Source organism: Syngnathus leptorhynchus, chromosome 17 (assembly GCF_054491065.1).
Source record: "Syngnathus leptorhynchus isolate UIUO chromosome 17, UIUO_Slep, whole genome shotgun sequence".
Classification (NCBI taxonomy): Eukaryota; Metazoa; Chordata; class Actinopteri; order Syngnathiformes; family Syngnathidae; genus Syngnathus; species Syngnathus leptorhynchus.
This window is the reverse complement of record NC_141211.1, coordinates 4,385,862-4,406,265: the sequence shown is the minus strand read 5'-3', so window position 1 is coordinate 4,406,265 and position 20,404 is coordinate 4,385,862. Positions and strand designations below refer to the sequence as shown.

Sequence of the window (20,404 nt, the reverse complement as noted above, 5' to 3'; positions counted from 1 at the left end):
AGTCTTATGAATTTGTCAGCACGTTAACAGGGCAATTCGACCGAGTTGGGAATCAAAATGTTTCAGTGGGGAGACATTGTCCTTGGAAACAATCGCGAGCTTGTTCCCACTGGGACTACTACAAAAAAAAAAGAAAATATACACAGATGGGTAAGAAATAATTACACAGCTTGTAATGTTGTTCAAATCTGTCGCGTCTGTTACGCAAACACAGCCAAAGGATTCATGTTAAATCAATTTTACATACTCAAAAACAGATGAGAATTTTATTTTTTCCAAATATTCAGCAAAGTTAGGATATCCTTTTACTACCTTGAGAACTCAATCAAACGTTTTACCAGAGGTCAAACTCGACAAAACTCTGGTTGCCTCACTGGATGTTTTTCTACCTCCCGTCCTTATTGAAAACTATCAAAAGCACCGAAAGAAAATCTCTACCTGGCAAGTGTGCGGTTTAACAACAAAAACACTCTCAGAGGTCACAAACACACCCAGTGGCCGTACACACACAAAAAAAAGATCCTCCGACTGCCTTTACGTGCGGCGAACCGTCGTCCTGTACTTACTCTTCACCCGTACAGCACAGATGGGAATAATATGAGACCTAATAAGAAAAAGTGTAAGAGTAAGCTTGGCCAGCCACATATTTTTCCACACCATCATGACCAATGAATTGGAAAACATATCCCTGGGGTAAATAACCTGTTTTTACATTAACTTGATGAAAGAGGTGATTTTAAAACATTTCAGGGCATGTTTTGATTACGAAAGTGGTGGAAAAAGTGGAGAAAAAAAAATCCCCTCAAGACTTTTTATCTTTGGGCCTGTTCCTATTTTCTGCTTGATGGACACGGTAATGCAAGTTGGGCTCCATCTCAAATTTAAATGAAGAAACTAACTAGCGCCATTAGCCAATTCCTTCGAGTGTCTGTCAAACACAGTGTGACAGGAGGTTACCATGGAGAAGAGAGAGAGAGAGAGAGAGGGGGGGATCGACAAAGTACTTTGGATAAGAATGAACGATTTCATTTTCTCCAACAGCTCTCTTTTCCTTTAGATATATAGCGCCATCATCGCCCGCAGCGGAAGATGAATAAATTAATCTGGAATAAATGTCCCCCTGCTTGACACACACTCACAGATTACGCCAGGTCATCTGTGAAAGATGGCGGAGGACGGCGCCGTGGGCAGTGCTGCTTTGTGAAAAGGACCCACATTAACCTCTGGCCACCTCGGGAACTTTACGTTTAAAGAGGACATGAAAATCGGAGCGCTGAGGTGATTTAAGTAGATCTGCAAGCTAGCCCCGTAGTGGTGATTTAAACCACGGGAGGCGGCAACTAATGATGTCACTAATGAGAGGTTCATTAGAAGGTCAGCCCTTTGCTATGGTAAACCATCAATCTGCCTTGAATCTGCTTTATGACTTTTGGTGAAGAGTTTTTCAATTACTGAGTCCTAAGCAAACAAGAATTTGACACATCAGACGGTCCAACTGTTTGATTCTCTGCAGTGTGAAACATCATTAAATTAAGCGCAACGATTCCTCAAGTTGATTTATCATACGGCGGAAGAAATGAAATTTTCACACATTCTCTTCAGAGGAAGTGGCTCAAAGAAGGGACACGGGGGCGGATGAAAAATTGCAGATGGGTCGACCCTCCGCACCCCTCGCTGCTCTATTTAGATAAATGAATCGCAAGGGTGTCCCTTTCATTTTTCTCAATTAAAGCCATTGCCATTTGGAAACCGTCCCAGTTCAGTGATCATTAAAACAGTTTCACGGCAGAGGAGGAAGTGGCGGAAGGATTAATTTAATCATTGTTACCTGGGAAGGAAGGAAGGAAGGAAGATAAACCAGAAACACAGTTGTACACAAATCTTCCGGCTCTTGTGTATATGCGCTACTATGTTACATTAAAGTTAGCTTTTTTTTGATCAACACAAAACATTTAATATGAGCCCAATACAATGAACATACAACTGCACAGCTCAACATAAGAGACTTATTTTATTCCGCACCGACAAAGTTAGTGCTCGGATTTTACCGACACTCACAAAGAGCTTTACGCTTGACAATTATTATTGGGGTTGTAAATGGTTGAAATGTACCTAATGTTGCGAGCAGCGAGTATAAATCTCTTAAGTGTACATGGAGAGGCACTTCATGGGGAGTGAATTTGACTGGTAAATGGATCGGTCGCGGAGGTGCCATAAAGTGTGGTCTATAGCGCACAAAGCACCCACTAAAAACGGTTAGCAAACTAGAGCTGAAACTGAATGGCAGAATATACTTTAAGTTAGTAGGATTGAATGCTAGCTTAAAATGACCCCTTTACCAATGCTAGTTTGTTACACCTTGCGTTTCCAATTATGTGAGCTAGCTAGCGGATTTAGTTGATGCTAATGATAATAGCAGTGATGCTGTATTATGAATGAACATTTATGATGCTAAATACAGCTTGAAGCAAGAGCACCTTGGAGAATTGTTAATTTGATGTCAAACTAAACACTGCCTATTCATGGAGGGTAAAAGACTGACAACAAAAACCGCTAACACAGGGTTAGTAAAAGCCAAACTTTTAAAAATTCATTCCATTCAATTCATTTCATTCCTCAAGAGTTAATTTATGAATTATTAACATGTAGACCACCCAAAAAATGCTTACACAGTAATTAAGTGTGGATTCCATCAAAAATCCACAACTACAAACAAGCTAGGAACAAAGTCTTAAACATAATTTTTGACTTTAATTTAATTTCTTCCATGTTGAATGATTAGCACATCGAGTAGAAAGCGGTGGGGTAATTAATTTTTTAGATGTTCTGTTTTCCGAGTGAGACAGAGTAAATCCCTGAAGGTTACATTTAGAAAGGGATGCTAATTCCTATCGACCCTGCAGCCAAGTCAGGAAATAACTGATGGCACTTCACATCATTACAATCACAGAGGAAGGAGAAGCGTATCAACACGCCTCTGGCCTATTACCATTCATGAAACCTCTGGGATTCACAAAACACGAGTCTTGCATACAAAGAGTCCAAATAAACACTTTTACAAAACGGCTCCAAACCGTAAGCTCTGAGAAACTGGCATTACACTTTGTATAAAGCCCAGTCACTCTGAAATATTCAGCCCACTGATTTATACATTCTCTTCTGCTCTCTGCCAGTCCTCCCCGGATGACTATATGTCTGTCTACACATGGGTGTCCAGGATGTGACGCGACTCTTAATAGATGGCACGCTCCCTCTTCCTCTTCCACACACTCACTAAACAGTCGACCCAACAGGTTTGATTAATTTGGCCCGTAAAGCGTGAGAGCAGAGCTATCACCAGCATCCAGATGTTCCACAGTTCTTTTGTCTGCAACCCCCACAGCTCACACAGTGCCACTCGCATCCCTTTCTTTTGCTCGCGGCAGTCAAGGGTGCGATGTGGCATGTCGGGGAGGAGTTTGATGACTTCTCCTGTGCTTCTGTAAGCTCTCTATGAGCTGTGACTATCGGTTGTGCATCAGGAAGGGGAAGGCATCGCTGGGTGAGATTGCATCAATAACTTAAGCAGTGTTAAGAAAACAAGTGCATGTCGGGTTAACACTCCTCACTGCCTACAAAGCCGAAGCATCTCAGTTCTCCACGAGTTTTATCACCAGGTTGCTATGACTGCGGATTAACTTCTCCTCACTTGGCGGCGGTTGTTATTCACTGGCGTTCCCGAAGGCGATTGACCGAGCCTGACCGAAGCTATTTTCAGTGAAAGCAACGTGAACACAGCCAGGGAAGGCTGTTTACGGTGACTGAACAAAAGATTTAAAAAAAAATGTGGATGAACTTGAGAACATGACCTCCAACAGCTTTGGAATGATTGAGAGCTTGTGAATAGGCCTTCTGTTCCCCCCCCCCCCAAAAAAAAGAGAGGGATGCTCATTTAATTTCAACTCAGACTATAAAGATAAAGAGGACACTCAAAACAGAATATCGATAGGCGGAAGAAGCTGCAAATTATCACAAGTCTGCTCGCTGATCATCTGCAAAGTGTTAATCCATTTTTTTGGGGGCATTTCTATGATGCTGACTTTGCAATACTGATGACAGTTAATCTTCAAAACACTCCTTATCACTTGGCGACGCGACAGCCCTCATTAGCAAACTCCACTTTGACTGATTTAGAAGCGTGCCTGCCAACATCATATCGTGCACACACACACACTTTCAGTAAAGCTGTTGTTTGTGGAGAAAAGCTTTGAGCTGTAAGCTGCTCAAAAGATGCCTATTAGGATACTGAGCAGTGTGGATACTGTATCCCATAAGAATGACATCACCAGCCAGGGGCACAGACTTTTCTATTCCAAAAAGGAGCTGGTGTTTCTTTGCATCAATAACTCAGCCATGCCTCAATTAAAAAAAAAAAAAAAAAACTTCAAACAATGAAAATAATTGGAAAACTAAAGCGTGACCAGTGTTCGTTTGGCACAAGGATTAAATAAATGTCGTTTTTTTTATTTATATTTGTAACCATTCAAAGAGAAGTTGCAACTAATTCCTTTTGTTTATTCTATTTGAAGCGAATGTGTGTTTTTTGCTAATCGGATTGTGTTTTTAGCCAATAGCATCGGAAGCATTGTCACACACGGCCACCTGTTACATGGTTCAGAGCCTCTCCGCTATTTGACCAAACATGGTGTTCCATTTGGAAAACAATATTGGGATGACTACACATTAGCAAATGAGAAGTGGTCAAACGCTTTCAATCAATATTGTTTTATTGTTGTTTTTTTTATGTATCTTTTCATCCTCTGTTCCCTGTTTTTATCATCCATATTTCTGATCCCCCCCTTCCTGGGCTGCCGGGAGGTTGACGTTTCAAGCCTTTGCCAAGCCAGCAGCGTCTCAGATGATAAGAGGGAGACAATCCTGCCCATACACAAACAGCAGAACCATGATTGAACAACTTGTGTGTTTATCCGTGCCCGTGTTTATGTACGGGTCAAGCAAATGTTTACTTGGGAGTTCATTTGCAATCAGATCACAGAAAGCACCGCCGTCCTCTACTTTTTTTTTTTGGGTTGTCCAGGAAACCTGCCCATCACTTAATACCACAACATTCCTGGCATAGATAAACACATACAAATAGCAAAACATGGCCACCAGATCTTGTCAACTTATATTTAGTAAAAGTAAATTGAAAAATCTGGGATGATTTACTTTGTGGCTATAAATCATGGTTTGATCTCCTTATTGACTGCATGTGTTGCAAAACAAGCCTATAAAGCGGGGGAGGTTAAATTCCCACCCCTGAGGGGACGTTAATTACACCGGATGACGCTAATAGAGTCACAACAAACCAATTTAAGAAGACGGTCGCACAACTAAGATATACAGAACCGATCGTTCACACAATACTCGTGGGACGGGTGAATGGTCATCCGTCATGTTTTTGTGAGATGCAAACATTGAACAAAAGATGAGAAAGCGAGCCTGAGATTTGCAACTTATTCTCCATTGCGGATCCAACGACGGGGTGGGATGAAAGATGGAAGCGATGGAGGAGGCTGGGAGCTAAACTCAGAAGCCAGGCCAACTAAAGGGAAGACTTAAAAGAAGGGAATATCATCTGGAGATAAAAGGAAAACATGCATTATTCCCTTGTTACCGTCATCTTGTGATACGGCATCAGGCAGGTAATTGCATGCAACTATCTTGCTTCTGATGCTCCATTTTTTTCTTCTTCTGCATTTTTGGATGGGATAGCCAAGATGATGATGATGAGGTCTTCTGTCAGAGAAATCACCCCTTTCTTTTCACTGAAGCCATTTTGCTTCAATAAGACTGTTGGGTTGTCTCAGGGTTTTTTTTTTTTTTTTTGGACAGGTTGCAATTCTGTTTTAGACAGAAGAAATGTTGAAGATGACACTTTGTGGGCTCCTCAGATGTACAGTGGATTTAAAGAGAAAAAAAAGTCTACACACCTCTTTTTAGTTGACTTTGCTTTTCAGGATGAAATCACTTCTATGTCACCGATAGAAAGTAAATCAAGCAAATCTAACGGTGCTTTAAGAATGAGCATTGTTGAACTGTGTGAAAGAAACAAAAAGAGAACAAAATCTTGCATCTCTCCAACTCAAAAATATATCTTCTTTCTCTCTGACATGCTTGGGCTGGAAGCTGAGAACCGGGGGAATTCCAGTCATGATGAAAGTGAGCAGCTAACTGAAGAGTAAACAGGCCTAGATCAAACCGACAGAGCCTGGAGACAGCCGAGTGCATCCGAGTCTTTCAAAAGAATAGTCTCAAAGTGTTAAAGTGTAAAAAAAATCAGATAATTAGCCTCCCAGTGTGACAGAATCTGTCAGCAAATAAAGGGAGCATAGGAAAAAGAAAAAAAAAAAAAACCTAGTCGTAAGCATAATGTAGTAGTTAATATATGGCTGTGTTCCTGGGTGTCCCAATACTTCTGTGACTCGAGTTTCAATCCAAACACCATTTTAGTACGCAATGTACAAGCTTCAACCAAGTGTAAATCGGTTGATCAATAACATTGTATATTGTGCAGTACTGCAACGGACAGAGCAAAAAATAAATAAATCAGCACACACTCAAGAGAAAGCTTTGAGCAGACAATCCATCATGGCATAAGGAGGAAGAAAGGAAAATGACAAATGCAAGGAAAAGCAAAGTGCACATAAACACACACACACACACACACACAAGTGCGGAGTATGTTTATGGCTTACGGCCCAAGCAGGTGCAATCCTGCAACTGCAGTCACAACAATGACTCATCCAGGCTGCTCTTTTCATCTAACAGACGCTAGAGGGAATTTCTGGAGAGACCCACGCCCACATAGAGCAAGCTGTATTCCACTTTGTGTAAACAGATTTTGGTCAATCTACTGTTGGTATTTGTAAGTTAGAAAGTAGGACATGTACACACACGTGCACAGAGCATACTGAACGAGGAGGCAACATTTGCTTTTGGATAAAGTTGAGGGAAAAAAAAAAAAATCTTGATATAATATCCAATCATCTTACTTGATGCAATGGAAGAAAGGAAAAAGTGTTTAAGAGTTGAAGGAGGCACAGGTTGTGCTAATAGACTCTGCAGCTTTCATCCTGCCCGATATGGTATGCGCGTTCATCTGTATCGGGGAGGAAAATGATTGACAGCTGGCGTGGTACCATATGGGCTCAGGCGGCGACAACCGGCTCTGAAATAACACAGCAGGTGCTTTGATCAAAGCGACTTCCTATTTTCAGCAACGCGCTTGGGAGGACATCTGCATAGCGGCTTTGCTCAAGGGAGCGCTGACACAGCAGGCCGAGCATCCTCAGCAGACTGGCAAAATAATATTTTCCCTTTCAAGCAAACCCGAATGAAAGTGAAAGCACAAAATAACTCCGACTGATGGCAAGTGAGACGAGAGTGTCGCACATGGAGGGAAATGTGCCACAGAAAAAAAAAAAATAAATAACAGCCCCGAGTTACAGTTGAACTTGTCAGGAAATATGGAGGAACATTCCTTCACGCTCTCATTGCTTAAGATGATTCCTTCAAAGCTAGGACTGCGACAAATTAGATTTTTCAAAAAAAAAAACTTCAATACATCACCTACAGATATTGAAGTTCCACGAATCTGAACGCGATAAGCCGTATAGAAAACATCCTATAAGATGATTCGGAAGCCAAATCTTAAACTTCAAGTCATGCAAATTTCTCCTGCAGTTCTTCTTGAGAACAAAACTTGTATATCTTCAAACAACAACACAAACAAATTCCAGTAAGAAATGAGAGGGGGGGAATTACACGCGTATATTTCTTTCAGGAGCAGAAAAATCCCGCTCCCGGCATATTTCTTTGAAGTCATGACCCATGAAACTCCCAAAGAACCATTTTCACTCTGCAATATTTTCTTTGGATAAGAAAAGTACTCAGCAGCAGCCACATCAATAAAAAGAAATAAACAACAGCCCAAGAGTGCTTCAAGCAACAGAGAATATTTTATTATAAGAATATTTTTGGTCAGGCAATGTACGCTCTATTTTTTATTTTTTTTGACAATATTAATTTTCTATGTGATAATGAGAATCATACATTGGCATCAACACGATCCATTCCGAGATGTTCTGCTTTGTATTCTGCTTTTAAATTCAGTTGTTCCGATTTTTTTAAAAAATCAGTGATTGAAATGAGAACAATTGGGGGGAAACGTAAAATGTTGGATTTTTATATTACTACAGATATATGTCCCAATCTAACAAGCAAACTCTTAAATGAATAAAAGCAATTGCCGGTAGTTTAGATGCTCTTTTTTTTTTTTTTGGCTTTGTTCTTTCCAAAAACCAAACAAAATAAATCATCAATATAAAACCAAAACCAATTTTTTTTTTTTTACTAAATTCCCTACAGAACAGGATCAATCAAATCATGTCATTGCATATTGTAAATGAGCCCCATGTGTGATCATATCTCAGCCAGATGCTAGCCGAAGACAAATTACATTAAGCGTTTACATGAATGTAAACAGCATATAAATTATGCTAATATCAGAACAACAAAACACAATTGTACACATTTCCTGCATACAGTTATATTGAATTTAATTCGTTAAAACATTTCCACATAGCCTTTCATTCAGCAGTAAATGATCCAATTTAAACAAGCTAATTGGAAACTAAAGTGCATAAATGTAAAATACCCCGTGACAACTAAATCACCCAACCGCAACCTAATAATTGCCTTAATCTTAAAACATGGTCTTAATTACCAAACCACACTACGATGGCAAAAACGTTCTCGGTCTTAGCCCCAAAAAGCAACACGGGCGTCAGCCGTATAAGCAATGTAATTGTTCCTGACCACTAAAAAAAGGAGCAGGCTTATAAAATATACATGAAAGTAGCAAAGCTCCCGCTTTAGCGCACAGCAGTGTCCTGCCTCCCTCACTTGGAACATAAAACATTGATAGGGCCGCCGTGGCGGAGCTGAGGAGCGTCATTGCAAAAACAAGTTCACCTTCATTCTCTGGACCACCATAAAGGCCTCGGCGACATCAACTGGTTTCATGTGAGGACATGTCTGCACAGAGTGGAACATTACAGACCTCCTTCACTTTGATTACAAGGCCAGAGAAGCTTCCTGGCCATGGAGGAACAATGCTTTGTGTTTTCCATGCATCTTTTAAATCTACTCCAACATGTCAGCACTGGACAAGTCTTACATCATGGTAAAGTGCAACAATGACCTTTGCTAGCGATGAGATAACAGAGCTTCAAACAGTTAACTATAACCTTTAAATCCCACAACATTCCATACGTATGAGGTAAACTCACAAATTGGGGAGTCTTCATATTTTGACACTCAAAAAATTTTGACTTGACGTTATTTGCAATTTTTAATTTTTCCACTAGAAACAGTCCAGTGAGCATGTGATGTAAAAGCTGCAGTTCATATTCGACCTTGGTAAACAAAATCGGTCGCTGATTTGTAAATAAATGTCATATGCAGGGATTAGCTTCATTGTACACTAGGGACTCGATCATGCTATGAATAGTGAGAAACTACAAGTGATTGACCGCTAAAATGTTTACAGTTGACTCTGTGAGAGTTTTCACCGTGAATATACCACAAACACTTTTTTTTTTTAATTTAGCAAAATAATGAAACTTTTGGTGAGAAATGAGATCATGTTTTGTGTGCACAACTCTTTCTCAGTGTGAAAGAAAACAGTGGCAAAAGAAAAGTCACACGCAGCCCTGAACTGAGGACCTGACCCTAAGGAGGTGTAATTGGCTTTTTTTTTTTTTTTTTTTTTTTAAACACATCAGCCTAGCCTCTAAATCTACCTTAGCCTCACTTGAACACGAGCCACGGACACGCCGGTTGCTTAGCAGCAGCTCCCCTCCAACCGCTTCTTTTCTTTCGTTGTTGATTTCATTAAGCCATGAGTGATACCAGAAAGTTTTCGCTTTTTTTTCGTTTCAACTATCGGAAGCAAGGCATCTCATTATTTTCTTGTTGCACAATATTACTTCCAAACCAATGGTTGTTTAATCCCAATTTGTGTGCTGAAAGGAATGATTTGTTTATTTATTATAATTTATTAACATATGTTTATTAAATTATTATCTGAAATAATTACGATTATTTGAAATATATGTTTATTTAATTAGTCTGCAAGTCATCGTTTATAAATTAAAACAATGTATTTTTCTTCATATATTTATGCAAGTGGATGAACAATTAAATGCTCTTCCACTAGAGGGCAGAATTTACATCATCAACCTGTGGATTCCATCAAAGTAGGGGAACACTATTCTAATCATGTGTGGATTAATTTGTTCCTCTGTCTTTTATATGTGACTTTCCCGACTATAAGGACTAAAGAAAAAGAATCATCTTATCTTCTGGGAACATGCACTGAGGTGTATTTGGGTGTGTGCCGACCTGCGGCCATCTGCATATATCCAGCCAGGGTGCAGATCCTCTTCTCGCATCCTCCACTGGGCAGAAAGACGGTGATGATGGCCAAGAGAGCGCTGACGGCCAGGAGAGCGCACCCTCCCGAGCACAGCACTGCGCTGGTCTGAAAAACAAGCAAACCCCAAAAAAAAGTTGTTAAACAAAAAAAAAAAGATAACCTTGCGATAACCAAACACATGTTGGTTGAAGCCTGTTGTGTAATAGGACAGGTTAATGGCTGCCTCCGTGCTCAAACAACAGGGTGCTGCTCCTGCTCATTATAGCCGGGCTTAATCACACACTCGCTGCAAGCAAAAGGAAAGAAACACAACTGGAACAGTTAGTCAATTAACATTTCATCCAAAAATATTCTCCAAATAAGCATTTTAACATCATCAAGTATGAAAATGATTAGGCAACTGAATTTCCATACAAAATGGGAGAATGATATAATTTTTTTCATGATATTGCTTTTCCTCATCTGCCAGAGTAGTATCGCAACTCCGAAGTCATATTGTTCATTTTGCCAAGTGTTCCCTATCAGAATACACGCCCGATTTATTCCAAGCCATCATGCACAAACAAGTCGCAACAAGGTGTTTGTGCTCCAGCTGGACTGCGATGGTGAAGGTGCCCTTTGCAATACATAGCCAACAGCTGAACATTGCACCGTTAAGGCATGTAGCCGGGGGTGTAAATCTAACACGTGTTTAGCCCACAACGACAAATAAAGGTCAAAAGAATCATCAGATTGGCTGCCAACAGCGTCACAGCCCTTCGCTAACACTCCCTTGTCTGCTCCTGTGCCAAAGAGCCATAACCGGCTAATTAAATCGTCTCGCAAGCGAGGAAGTCACTCTGCTTTCAACCCGTCTGTCACATCAGCAGCAGCCATCGTGATGCAAGCTTTAGAGACTGTGATTGATTTTTTTTTTTTTTTTTAAATATCACATATTGATGGCCCGGCCTGCATGCTAATAACTAATGTCACAATCTGTAAAAATCTAAGAAAGTGGAACCTGAGACTCAAGTAAAGTTCAGGTCATCTTAGTGATGCAAAATAATTAACGTTCAAGAGAAAAAAAGAAAGAAGAAACAGGTTAAAGGCACAAGGTAAAATCTCTCAGTGAATTTTGGCTTTCTTGTTCCAATGTAGGCAATTGAATGAAGATAAGAAATAAAAGAAGCGTTATGTTCTATGCTCTTTGTTCTGCTGCCTTGTTCCACTTCAATGCTATTCATGTCATCTTTCTCTCAGCAGCTACAATGCAGTGACACATTAAAGCATCAATCACGTCTCGTACGGGCAAGTGGAAGTGAAATAGGGGGGAAGACAGCAACATCCAATTATATGACTTGTACTTCCCTTCAAGCAATATATGCCACGTTAGGATGTTTTAGTGGTGGGTGGGAATTAATTGATCCTTTGGTAGCGGCAAGTGAAAATCATGCTGTAAACAGTGGCGTTTTTTTTCCCCCCTCTTTTGATATAAAGTCAGCTGCTTTATATTAAAAAAATAAAAAAGTGTCATAAAAAAAAAAAAAGCCTTGCCGATCATTGGCAAAATTAGCTTTGAAAGCCGCCGATTTATTAGTATTTAATTGTGTTTTAATGAATGAATCTGTCCTAATGTATCATCTGTTGCAATAAAACAAACTCATTGATGCTTTTACTCGCAGGCGTGATTCCATGACACAATTCGGAGCGAGTTCAATTGTGTGAAATGTTCCCGAAATAGGTTGTAATTATGTGCGCTAACTAGGAGTACCCCTTCGTGCGACAGCTGCAGTCCTCGTGCAAAGCAAATGATCTGAACCAGAGGCAAAATGTGTGTGAAACATTTGAACATGCAACCTAATCTCATTTGGGAAGTAACCCTGTCAGACAACCCCGGCCCTCGCCTCTGCCATTATCGCACTAATGCTCACGTTCTCAGGCAACATGACTTCTTTATCAAGAAACGTAATTGCTTTCTTGCAATAAACGCATGCTGGAGACTAATAACTGCACACAAACATGCCACCCAGCTGCTTGGAGTAATAAAGGGATCGTTAGGAGAACTCTTAGATTTCAGATTACATAAGGGCAAATTCCAATGAAATTTAATTGCATCGTCATCGGGGACTTTAGTGCAGTAAATATATCCGTCGTTAAATAGTCGTCGCGAACCTTGATTGTACATTGCCAAAGTGATGATGCTCTTAAGAGAAATAAATACGCCGCTTTCTAATGAATTGTATTAATGAAGGACAAGTGGGGAGTGAAATTATTGACCCCCCCCCCCAAGCGTGTCTACTCAAGAAAACCATTTATTCATCCTTTCTTTTTTTTTGGTCCTTGCTAATCTCACAGGATCTGAAAAGCACTTTTAAATTCTGATCCGAGTAATATACACTTCTTCTTTAACAGCAGCGATAGAAAATGGTGATTGCGTGTGTGTGTGTGTGTGTGTGTGTGTGTGTGTGTGTGTGTGTGTGTGTGTGTGTGTGTGTGTGTGTGCGTGTGACTGGCCTGCAAACGTCCCGCCAGGTCATGTGTACATACCGACTAGAATACTGGATGCAGCGGATATGAAGGGGGGGGAGAGAAGTGGAGATTAATCACCTGACAAGTGGATGGAGTGTCCGTTTGGGCCTCAGGGGCAAGGCTGTAGATAGGATGTGACATTCAGAAACACTTTGCCCACACAAGAGCAAACGCATGCACGCATGGAGTTATTGGATTAAAAAAAAAAAAAAAAGTTGTTGCAATCACGTTTTAACTGGATTTGTATATTTCATTAAATGTGTTTATTTATACAGCATTGCAAAAAAAAAATAAACAAAAAAAACTTCTAGTTCTTCCTTTTTCTCATATCACATGCAAACAAGCTCAGTGCAGTCCAAGTATTATTTTTTCTTACAGCGTTGTTATTGAATGTACAGAAATAATAAAACCTATACAGGACCGGGGAATTACCCGTCAACAAATCAATGTCGGGTAATATATCCAGCAAATGTATTCTCAATTAGTGTTAAGCACTTGAATATCAAATATGGTGCAGTCCAGAGAATTCCACATTTAAATCGCCCGACTAGAAATATAAAGCTTCTGAACTTTAATAGCAATAAAAAAAACAAATGTGCACACAGCCACATGCTGCACCACCTTACTAAATTAAGCCTGAGCAAAAATGGGCTCTGTAACCATAACAATGGTTGCTTTAACACCCAAGTTGTGTTAAGTCTAACCTCTGTTTGTTTCCTTTTACTAAACAAACATCTCCAACAACAACAGATATTGCAACCTCTCCAATGTTCTTCTGGATGAGTGCACAAACGGATCCTACAGGCAATGCAATAAATGCAATCAGCCTTCCAATACTTCATTTATTGGGTCATCATAAATTGTGTGACTGCTGTCCAAATGTCCATCTGGCTCCAGCAGTGCCACAAATGGGCTGTGCAGCAAATAATAATAATAAAAAAAAAAAGATTACTGTGACTGTTTCCTGCAGCACTGAGATCACACTATGAGAACATTTGAACACAACAGCACTATCAAAATATATTCAAAAAAAAAAAAGCTGTTAAAAAGTCAATTTCCCTTAATATGTCCCCTTTACTATCACAAAAGTTTTGTTGCCCGCCAGGCATCATCGGCAGCTACGAAACGGATTCCCTAGGTCAATCAAAAGTCATCTCACTTAAGTGAAAAACTCAAGACAGTTCCAAAGTACAACCTGACTGAACTGAACCACTTCTGACTTCATCCTCTATCCTTTAGAGAAATGGTGGGCTGGTTTGTGTTGATGTGTGGGAACGTCGAAACATAAAAAAAAAACAAAAAGTGCTCACTCTGCTTCTTCTCCCGCCTCCTCGCCTCCTTTATTATAGATCACAAAGGTGGATCAGACTAGATGAGAGGATCATATAACCGGATTGAAAAGTGCGGGGATCCCTCCTGGCCCGATTTAATGATGACAACCTCAGAGATTTATTCAGTTCTCATAATGAGCTGCTGGTGGGTACTCAAAGGCGGGTGGGGGGGGGGACCTCAGGCAAAGTTCCGCCTTTCTCTCAAAAGGACTCAGCAATTGTATTAAGGAGCACCTGATACTTTGATGCCACCCCGTTCCCCTGCTTTTCAAAGCAGCTCTCAATAAAAAATGACATGAAGGAAATTAAGAATAAAAGAAAATCAGTCCATTTGCTCATTTGGCATCCAAACAATCAGCACGGCAGAACTGGTTTAAAGTGTCGCATCAAACATTAGCCGCCTGTAGGAGGAGAGATGAGATGTGAGGGTTGAAGAAACTGTGAAGATGTGAGGATGGGAGAGGCTGGGAGCTGGAGCACTTCTTTGTCTTTTTCTTTGTCCTCTTTTATGTTGGCATAATAACACTGCAGCCCACATATTGCACATCTCGCAGCCCACTGGGTGGATGCTCAAGTGCACTTAGTTCTCTTTGGCAGAAATCAAACTGTGATGGTGACAGTCCATCTGTTTTGTCCACTGGTTCTGTTGTGCAAGCTTAGAATACACACTGGCACACACAGAGAGGAGATTTGTCACGATTGTCAGAGTGATCCCCCCCCAAAAAAAGAAAAACAAATCTATCACTATACTAATTAAATAGGCGTTATGACAAGTTAGCCTTTAAGTTCATTCAGTCACCCTAATTTGCTGAACAGTCAAAAGAATTTTTGGTTTTGGACTTTTCAAAAATGTGCACAAGTAGAAAAAACAAATCTCTCATTTTGTTTGTGTTTCCTGGTTTGCCACTGTCACCAAATCAGCCACATGCTAAATTCATCAGTTTCCCTATAAAAAAAAAAAAAAAATGCAATCAAGTTTGTAGTCACTTTTGTAAACCTTGACTAAATCATTCCACTCTCATCTTGTTTCTAACTATCAAGCGTTTTTTGCGTCGTCCTCTCCATGTGTCAGAGTGAAGGGCTTTGCTGAAAGCTGCTCTTCAACCCCCCCATCCTCCTCTAACACCCTCCAAAGCTCAGACAGTACGCTTTTAACTATATGCATGATCCGCTGCAGCACCGGGCCTGAGTGCACGTTTTCATAATTCATGTATAGTGTGCCACAGTGAGAGAGAAAAAAAAAAAAAAAAAAACTGTAGCTGGATGCAGCAAACTCCCCGACCCCGGCAGAAGGAGCGGAGGAAACGCAACGTGTCAGATGTATAGTAGCTCATTTAAACTTGTTTCATCTTACCAGCGGGGAAAATATGATCGGAAGTCCTTTTTCAATTAAATCAAGTGAAAAGTGATGTTACCAAGGAGGGCGTATTACCGGCTCCAGCTCATAGTTGCATCACTTGTATTTGATGTAGTGCACTTCCTCTTTTTTTTTTTTTTTTTTTTTTGTAAAGAGCAGTCACTTGCATGTTAAGGAGTTTGACCAATAAAGCCCTCAGAGTGGCTCAATTTCATTCTGATGGGTTGAGGTGATTTATGGCATAATTATTTGCATGTTGTTTCCTTTGAAATCACAATTATTCGAGCCAACCGACCAAAAAGGATTGTCCAAACTGTCCAAACAAAGGAGAAATCCAGCGACATTTCCCTTTATTGAATTTTGAAAGTCAAGACCCATGGGACTTGATTTTTTTTTTTTTTCTGAAGCTTACTGTGGGATTTGACGAAAGAGTAACGCTCGGAAGCTCGGCGACATTCCAGGGAGCTTTACGGTTTGATCTCGCAGAATTTGGTGAGAAATGAAAATAATGGAGCAGTGTAACAAGAGCAGATATTTTTTTCCCCTCCCTCCACCACATTATGTCACATCACGATGGAAAACATATTTTGAATGACTAAATTAAAGTTGTAAATTGTTTAGCATGTCATTCCAGGGTCTACACGGTGGCTTGTATGCAACAAGGATAGTGAGCTATCATTTATCTTGGAAAACAGGGAAGACGGCTCTCGGGTAAATCAATACATAAACTACCCGCAGGATCCACAGTAGAAGTGACAAGCTGCTTAACAAATGGAAGGTGGCCTGCCAATGCTCGCTGACTCAGCAGCTCTTCGTGAGGAAAGTGCTGCTGCGATGCCCTTGCACTGGCCCCCTACTAGGGGAAAAAAAAAAAGTATATTGTGTCCAACATAACGCGAAAGCAAGGGGGGGGGGGGGTCACAAAGTTTTGTTTTTTTTTGTTCTAAGAATTGATTCATGCATTTCCAAGGATGTCCTCTGCTTCCTTTCTGTGACTCCTCCAGTCTCTCTGATTGCGAAAATGTGAGGTTGCATCTTGATCTTGTCAAAATGTAATCGGCGTGACAAAGAGGACTATTTAAATACCAATTAGAACTTTACGGATGAATTTTGCGAGTATAATCGAATTTAAATCGACATTGCAGTGAAGTAGAACGCGATTTTCATATTGCAAAAAGCTCCAATTTGGAAGAAAAAAAAATGGCTTCACATTGGGCAGTATTAAATTGAAATACCAATATTGAGGGGGGGGGGAACAAAAATACAATGTGATGGATCCCACTCCATCCCATCAATGACTTTTGAAGGTGCACTTGAAAATGTGCAAAGCAGAATAAAACAAGCATACATTGCAGCTAGCATCAATCCATCCGTCGAAGCGGATCATAAATCCTTCTCCTGAACTGATGTCCTCTCCATTTCGCCTAGATGGATATAAAATGTAGACGACGCTCGCTACACGCCTCATTCTATTCATCATTTCACATGCCTCTCGACACTTGCAATTTCTCGCTCATGTGTAGCCAAGTAAGTCAAAACAGCCTTAACACCTTTTGTGGGTGTTTCATCAATCAACATCACAAATGTGACTTGATGATGTTTGGGAATAATAATAATAAAAAAATTTTTTTAAAGAAGTTGGCTGACACATTTAAGTGCATGCTGCAAAGGTTTCTGGAATGAGACAATTTATTATGCCAGTCAAGGTAAAACAGGCAACAAAAACAAACAAACAGAAATAATCGAATTGATATCAGGCTGAGTCTGCAGTCGTGGGTGTGTCGACCTGATTTTTGTTTGCCAGGCAGCACGGCTTCACCGGCAGCAGGATGATGTGCGGCCCTGCTCAAAATCAACCATGTGAAAAACAACTCGACGGAAGGAATGGCAGTAAAAAACACCACTGCTGACCCGCCGGCGGCTTTCGTTCCTTCCTCGCGTCGAAGCGAGGCTAAGCTATGGATCAGCGAGTAGACTTTTGGGTGCTGAAAGAAAGCCCAGCTCACTACCAGACATTTCATTAGGTACACTTGCACAACCTACTGCAAGGTGCACCCCTGGAATTCAAATACACATTACTGGGCTTTAGTATTTCACAAAAAAATAGCAACTAGAAACAAATAATTGTATAATTATATCAAATAGTTATATTATATACATGTATTTATTGTTAATATTTTATTTTTTATATTTATTATATTGTATTTAAAAATATATAATATTGTGATGATATTTGACATTATTAGATTGAGTTTATCTCAAATGGGAAGGGGAAACGAGTATCTTGGTAGGAGGGCGCGGCCCCCTCTGGCCACCCTGTAGCAACGGGTCTGCCTTGACAAAATAATGTCCTATTGAATCATAATCACAATATTGAAGGTAATCATTCAAAATCATTCAGCCCGAGCTGATGCCGATCATACAATTATTTTCCGAGAATGTTTTTTATCGTATTGATAATTGCTATAATTGCAACGAGATTGTGGTAGGATGAGAAGAAGTAAGTCCTCACTGATACTGATGTAGACAGAAAATGGAAAACAGCTCAGTTGGACTTGGCAAAATTGGATTGAAACAAGCTTACAGACTTCACCTCTTGCTGTTTTTCCCTCCAGTGTCCCTCGAACATTACTCCATGTGACCTCACTAATTACACAATCAATGATGCCGCGGGCAGGCACGTCGATATCTGTTTTGATTACCCGCTTGGTGGTAACATGTCTGCTTTTGCTCTCAGCAAGACGGGTCACACTTTGAGAAAGCGCCGCCGCGAAAGAAAAGTCTGTCTTTGTCTCGACACATTGGGTGCGGGACTCCCTAAGGAGAAGAAGGAATTCAAACATGTGCATTCGACCCCGTAACATGATTTCCCACCGGCGTACACGCTTTCATACAAATGGCTTTGGCCACAGTGAGAGTTAATGGCTGCGGGGAGAGGAGAGATGTGTTACAGTAAATTTAAGAAGCCACTCATCATGGGAGTTCAACGGATTCGGTTTCAATACTGGATTGGGTCACTAATTGAGTGTGAGGTTGCTATTGCATCACCTCATTCCAGGTGGAAGTACAAAGTGTACAATTGTCCTCATTTAAAAAAAAAAAATAAATAAAAAATGAATTGCAGTGTAAATGTTTGGCTAGTTGAAGTTCATCTAATTTGTCCATTCATTTTCATGCCGTCAATAAAGCCAATACAAAAGCAGCCAGATAAAGAAATCATAAATGAAATTCATGACATGACATTGCTCCCTTCTTACAAGTTCTGCTTCACTGAGTGTTGAAATGACATTCCAAGCGTCTGGTGGGGTTTGTGTGTTTTTCCCTACACCTTTTTACTTGTGTTGCATTGGCCTCTGTTTGAAAATACATGCACTGCAGTCACTCCAGTGGCAATTTATTAATATCTCCCTTTCAAATGCTAATACGAGTTCATGCATAAATCATGACTCCAGTGGTGACTTGGATGCGCCGTAGCAATTCTTTTACTGAGTTCAAACAGTCATCAGATAATCTGATGCCGAAACTAAAGTTCTACTCGAGGAGGCCTAAGCTGAGATTCGAACCCTAAACCTATGAGGCAGACATACTAACAATGTCACTAAGAAACAGCCTGTTTAAAATGAATGCATAATGCTCAAGTACTCTGTCATGCACCCACGTGACTGTTGCTGATTTTGTTTGTGTGTGTGTGTGAGTCACCTGCCACGAACTGGATGGGATCTCCGCAAATTTGCCCAACCCTCCAAAGGTGTAGCAACGGTACATGTGGTCCAGAGACTCGGAGCAGTGCCACAGCAAGCCGAAGCTCACAGAGTCCTTGTGATGATAATGATGGTGTTGATGTTGGTGATTGGTGTTCCTCAGTTGCTCCTTCACAATCCACGCAGGAGAGATGAAACTGAAACTGCACACAGCGACCAGGGCGGAGGAGAGAAGCACCCAGAAGCAGCCCACGCAGCTGAACATGATGGAGGCAAGGTGGGGCGCAAAGCCCATACAAACAAACACTCCACACCCGGATTCTTCTTCTTTCTTCTCCCGTCCCAGGTGGAGCAAATTCATTTGGAGTCCATAAAAAATAAAAGTCTACCTGTGCTCCAATGCACTACATCTGCAAAACATCCCCTGTCCACGGAAGTCCGCCGTGGAAGATCTCGTGCGTCAACAGCTTCTCGAGACGAACCCAAAAAGATCCAAAACGTATCAGAAGAAAAAAAATCATATGTAGTGTCCAACTGTGGAGATCCACGCCGCGTGCACGAAATGTTTGTCACACCCACAAGTAGGCGCGCAGCTGTCAGGTGGAGGAGCGCTTGAACCAATGACACCAAAGTCCGTGGGTCTCCGCCTCCTGCGCGTCTCCTGCACGCGGACAACTGTGCACTTTGCGTTTATTCCAGACTACGCCCGGACCACGTCAATTAAATATGGTCACAAAAAGCACTTCCGGAAATTCATTCGAAATAAAAATACATGTTAAAATATCTCTCCTTTGTTGTGCTGCATACTATTTAGTTATAGCATTGTGGGATTTCTAAAAATAATAATTTGCTCTTGATATGTCTTCATAAATCATAAATTCGTTTCGTTCCCAATATTCCCATTAATTCTTTATAATTGCATCCGACTACCTTTTACTCAAAATAGCCTTTTGTCTTAAAATGTCACGTAACACACTTGAGCTGCACTAAAAAGTCTACTATTTGTTTTTTTCTTTAATTACTTTAT

The 20,404-nt window shown here is 40.6% G+C and overlaps 1 protein-coding gene across 1 annotated transcript in view; it reads right to left on the bottom strand.

Annotated features, from left to right (window-relative positions):
- lhfpl7 (LHFPL tetraspan subfamily member 7) overlaps positions 1-20,064 on the bottom strand; it is a 35,038-nt gene extending 14,974 nt beyond the window's left edge. Inside the window, exons 1-2 of the mRNA XM_085936688.1 lie at positions 19,376-20,064; positions 10,447-10,585 (exon numbers count right to left, since the gene is read on the bottom strand). Of these exons, the coding sequence (XP_085792814.1) occupies positions 10,447-10,585; positions 19,376-19,738 (502 nt within the window). The 5' untranslated portion in view covers positions 19,739-20,064. The remainder of the gene's footprint in view (positions 1-10,446; positions 10,586-19,375) is intronic.
- Positions 20,065-20,404: the final 340 nt, after the last annotated feature.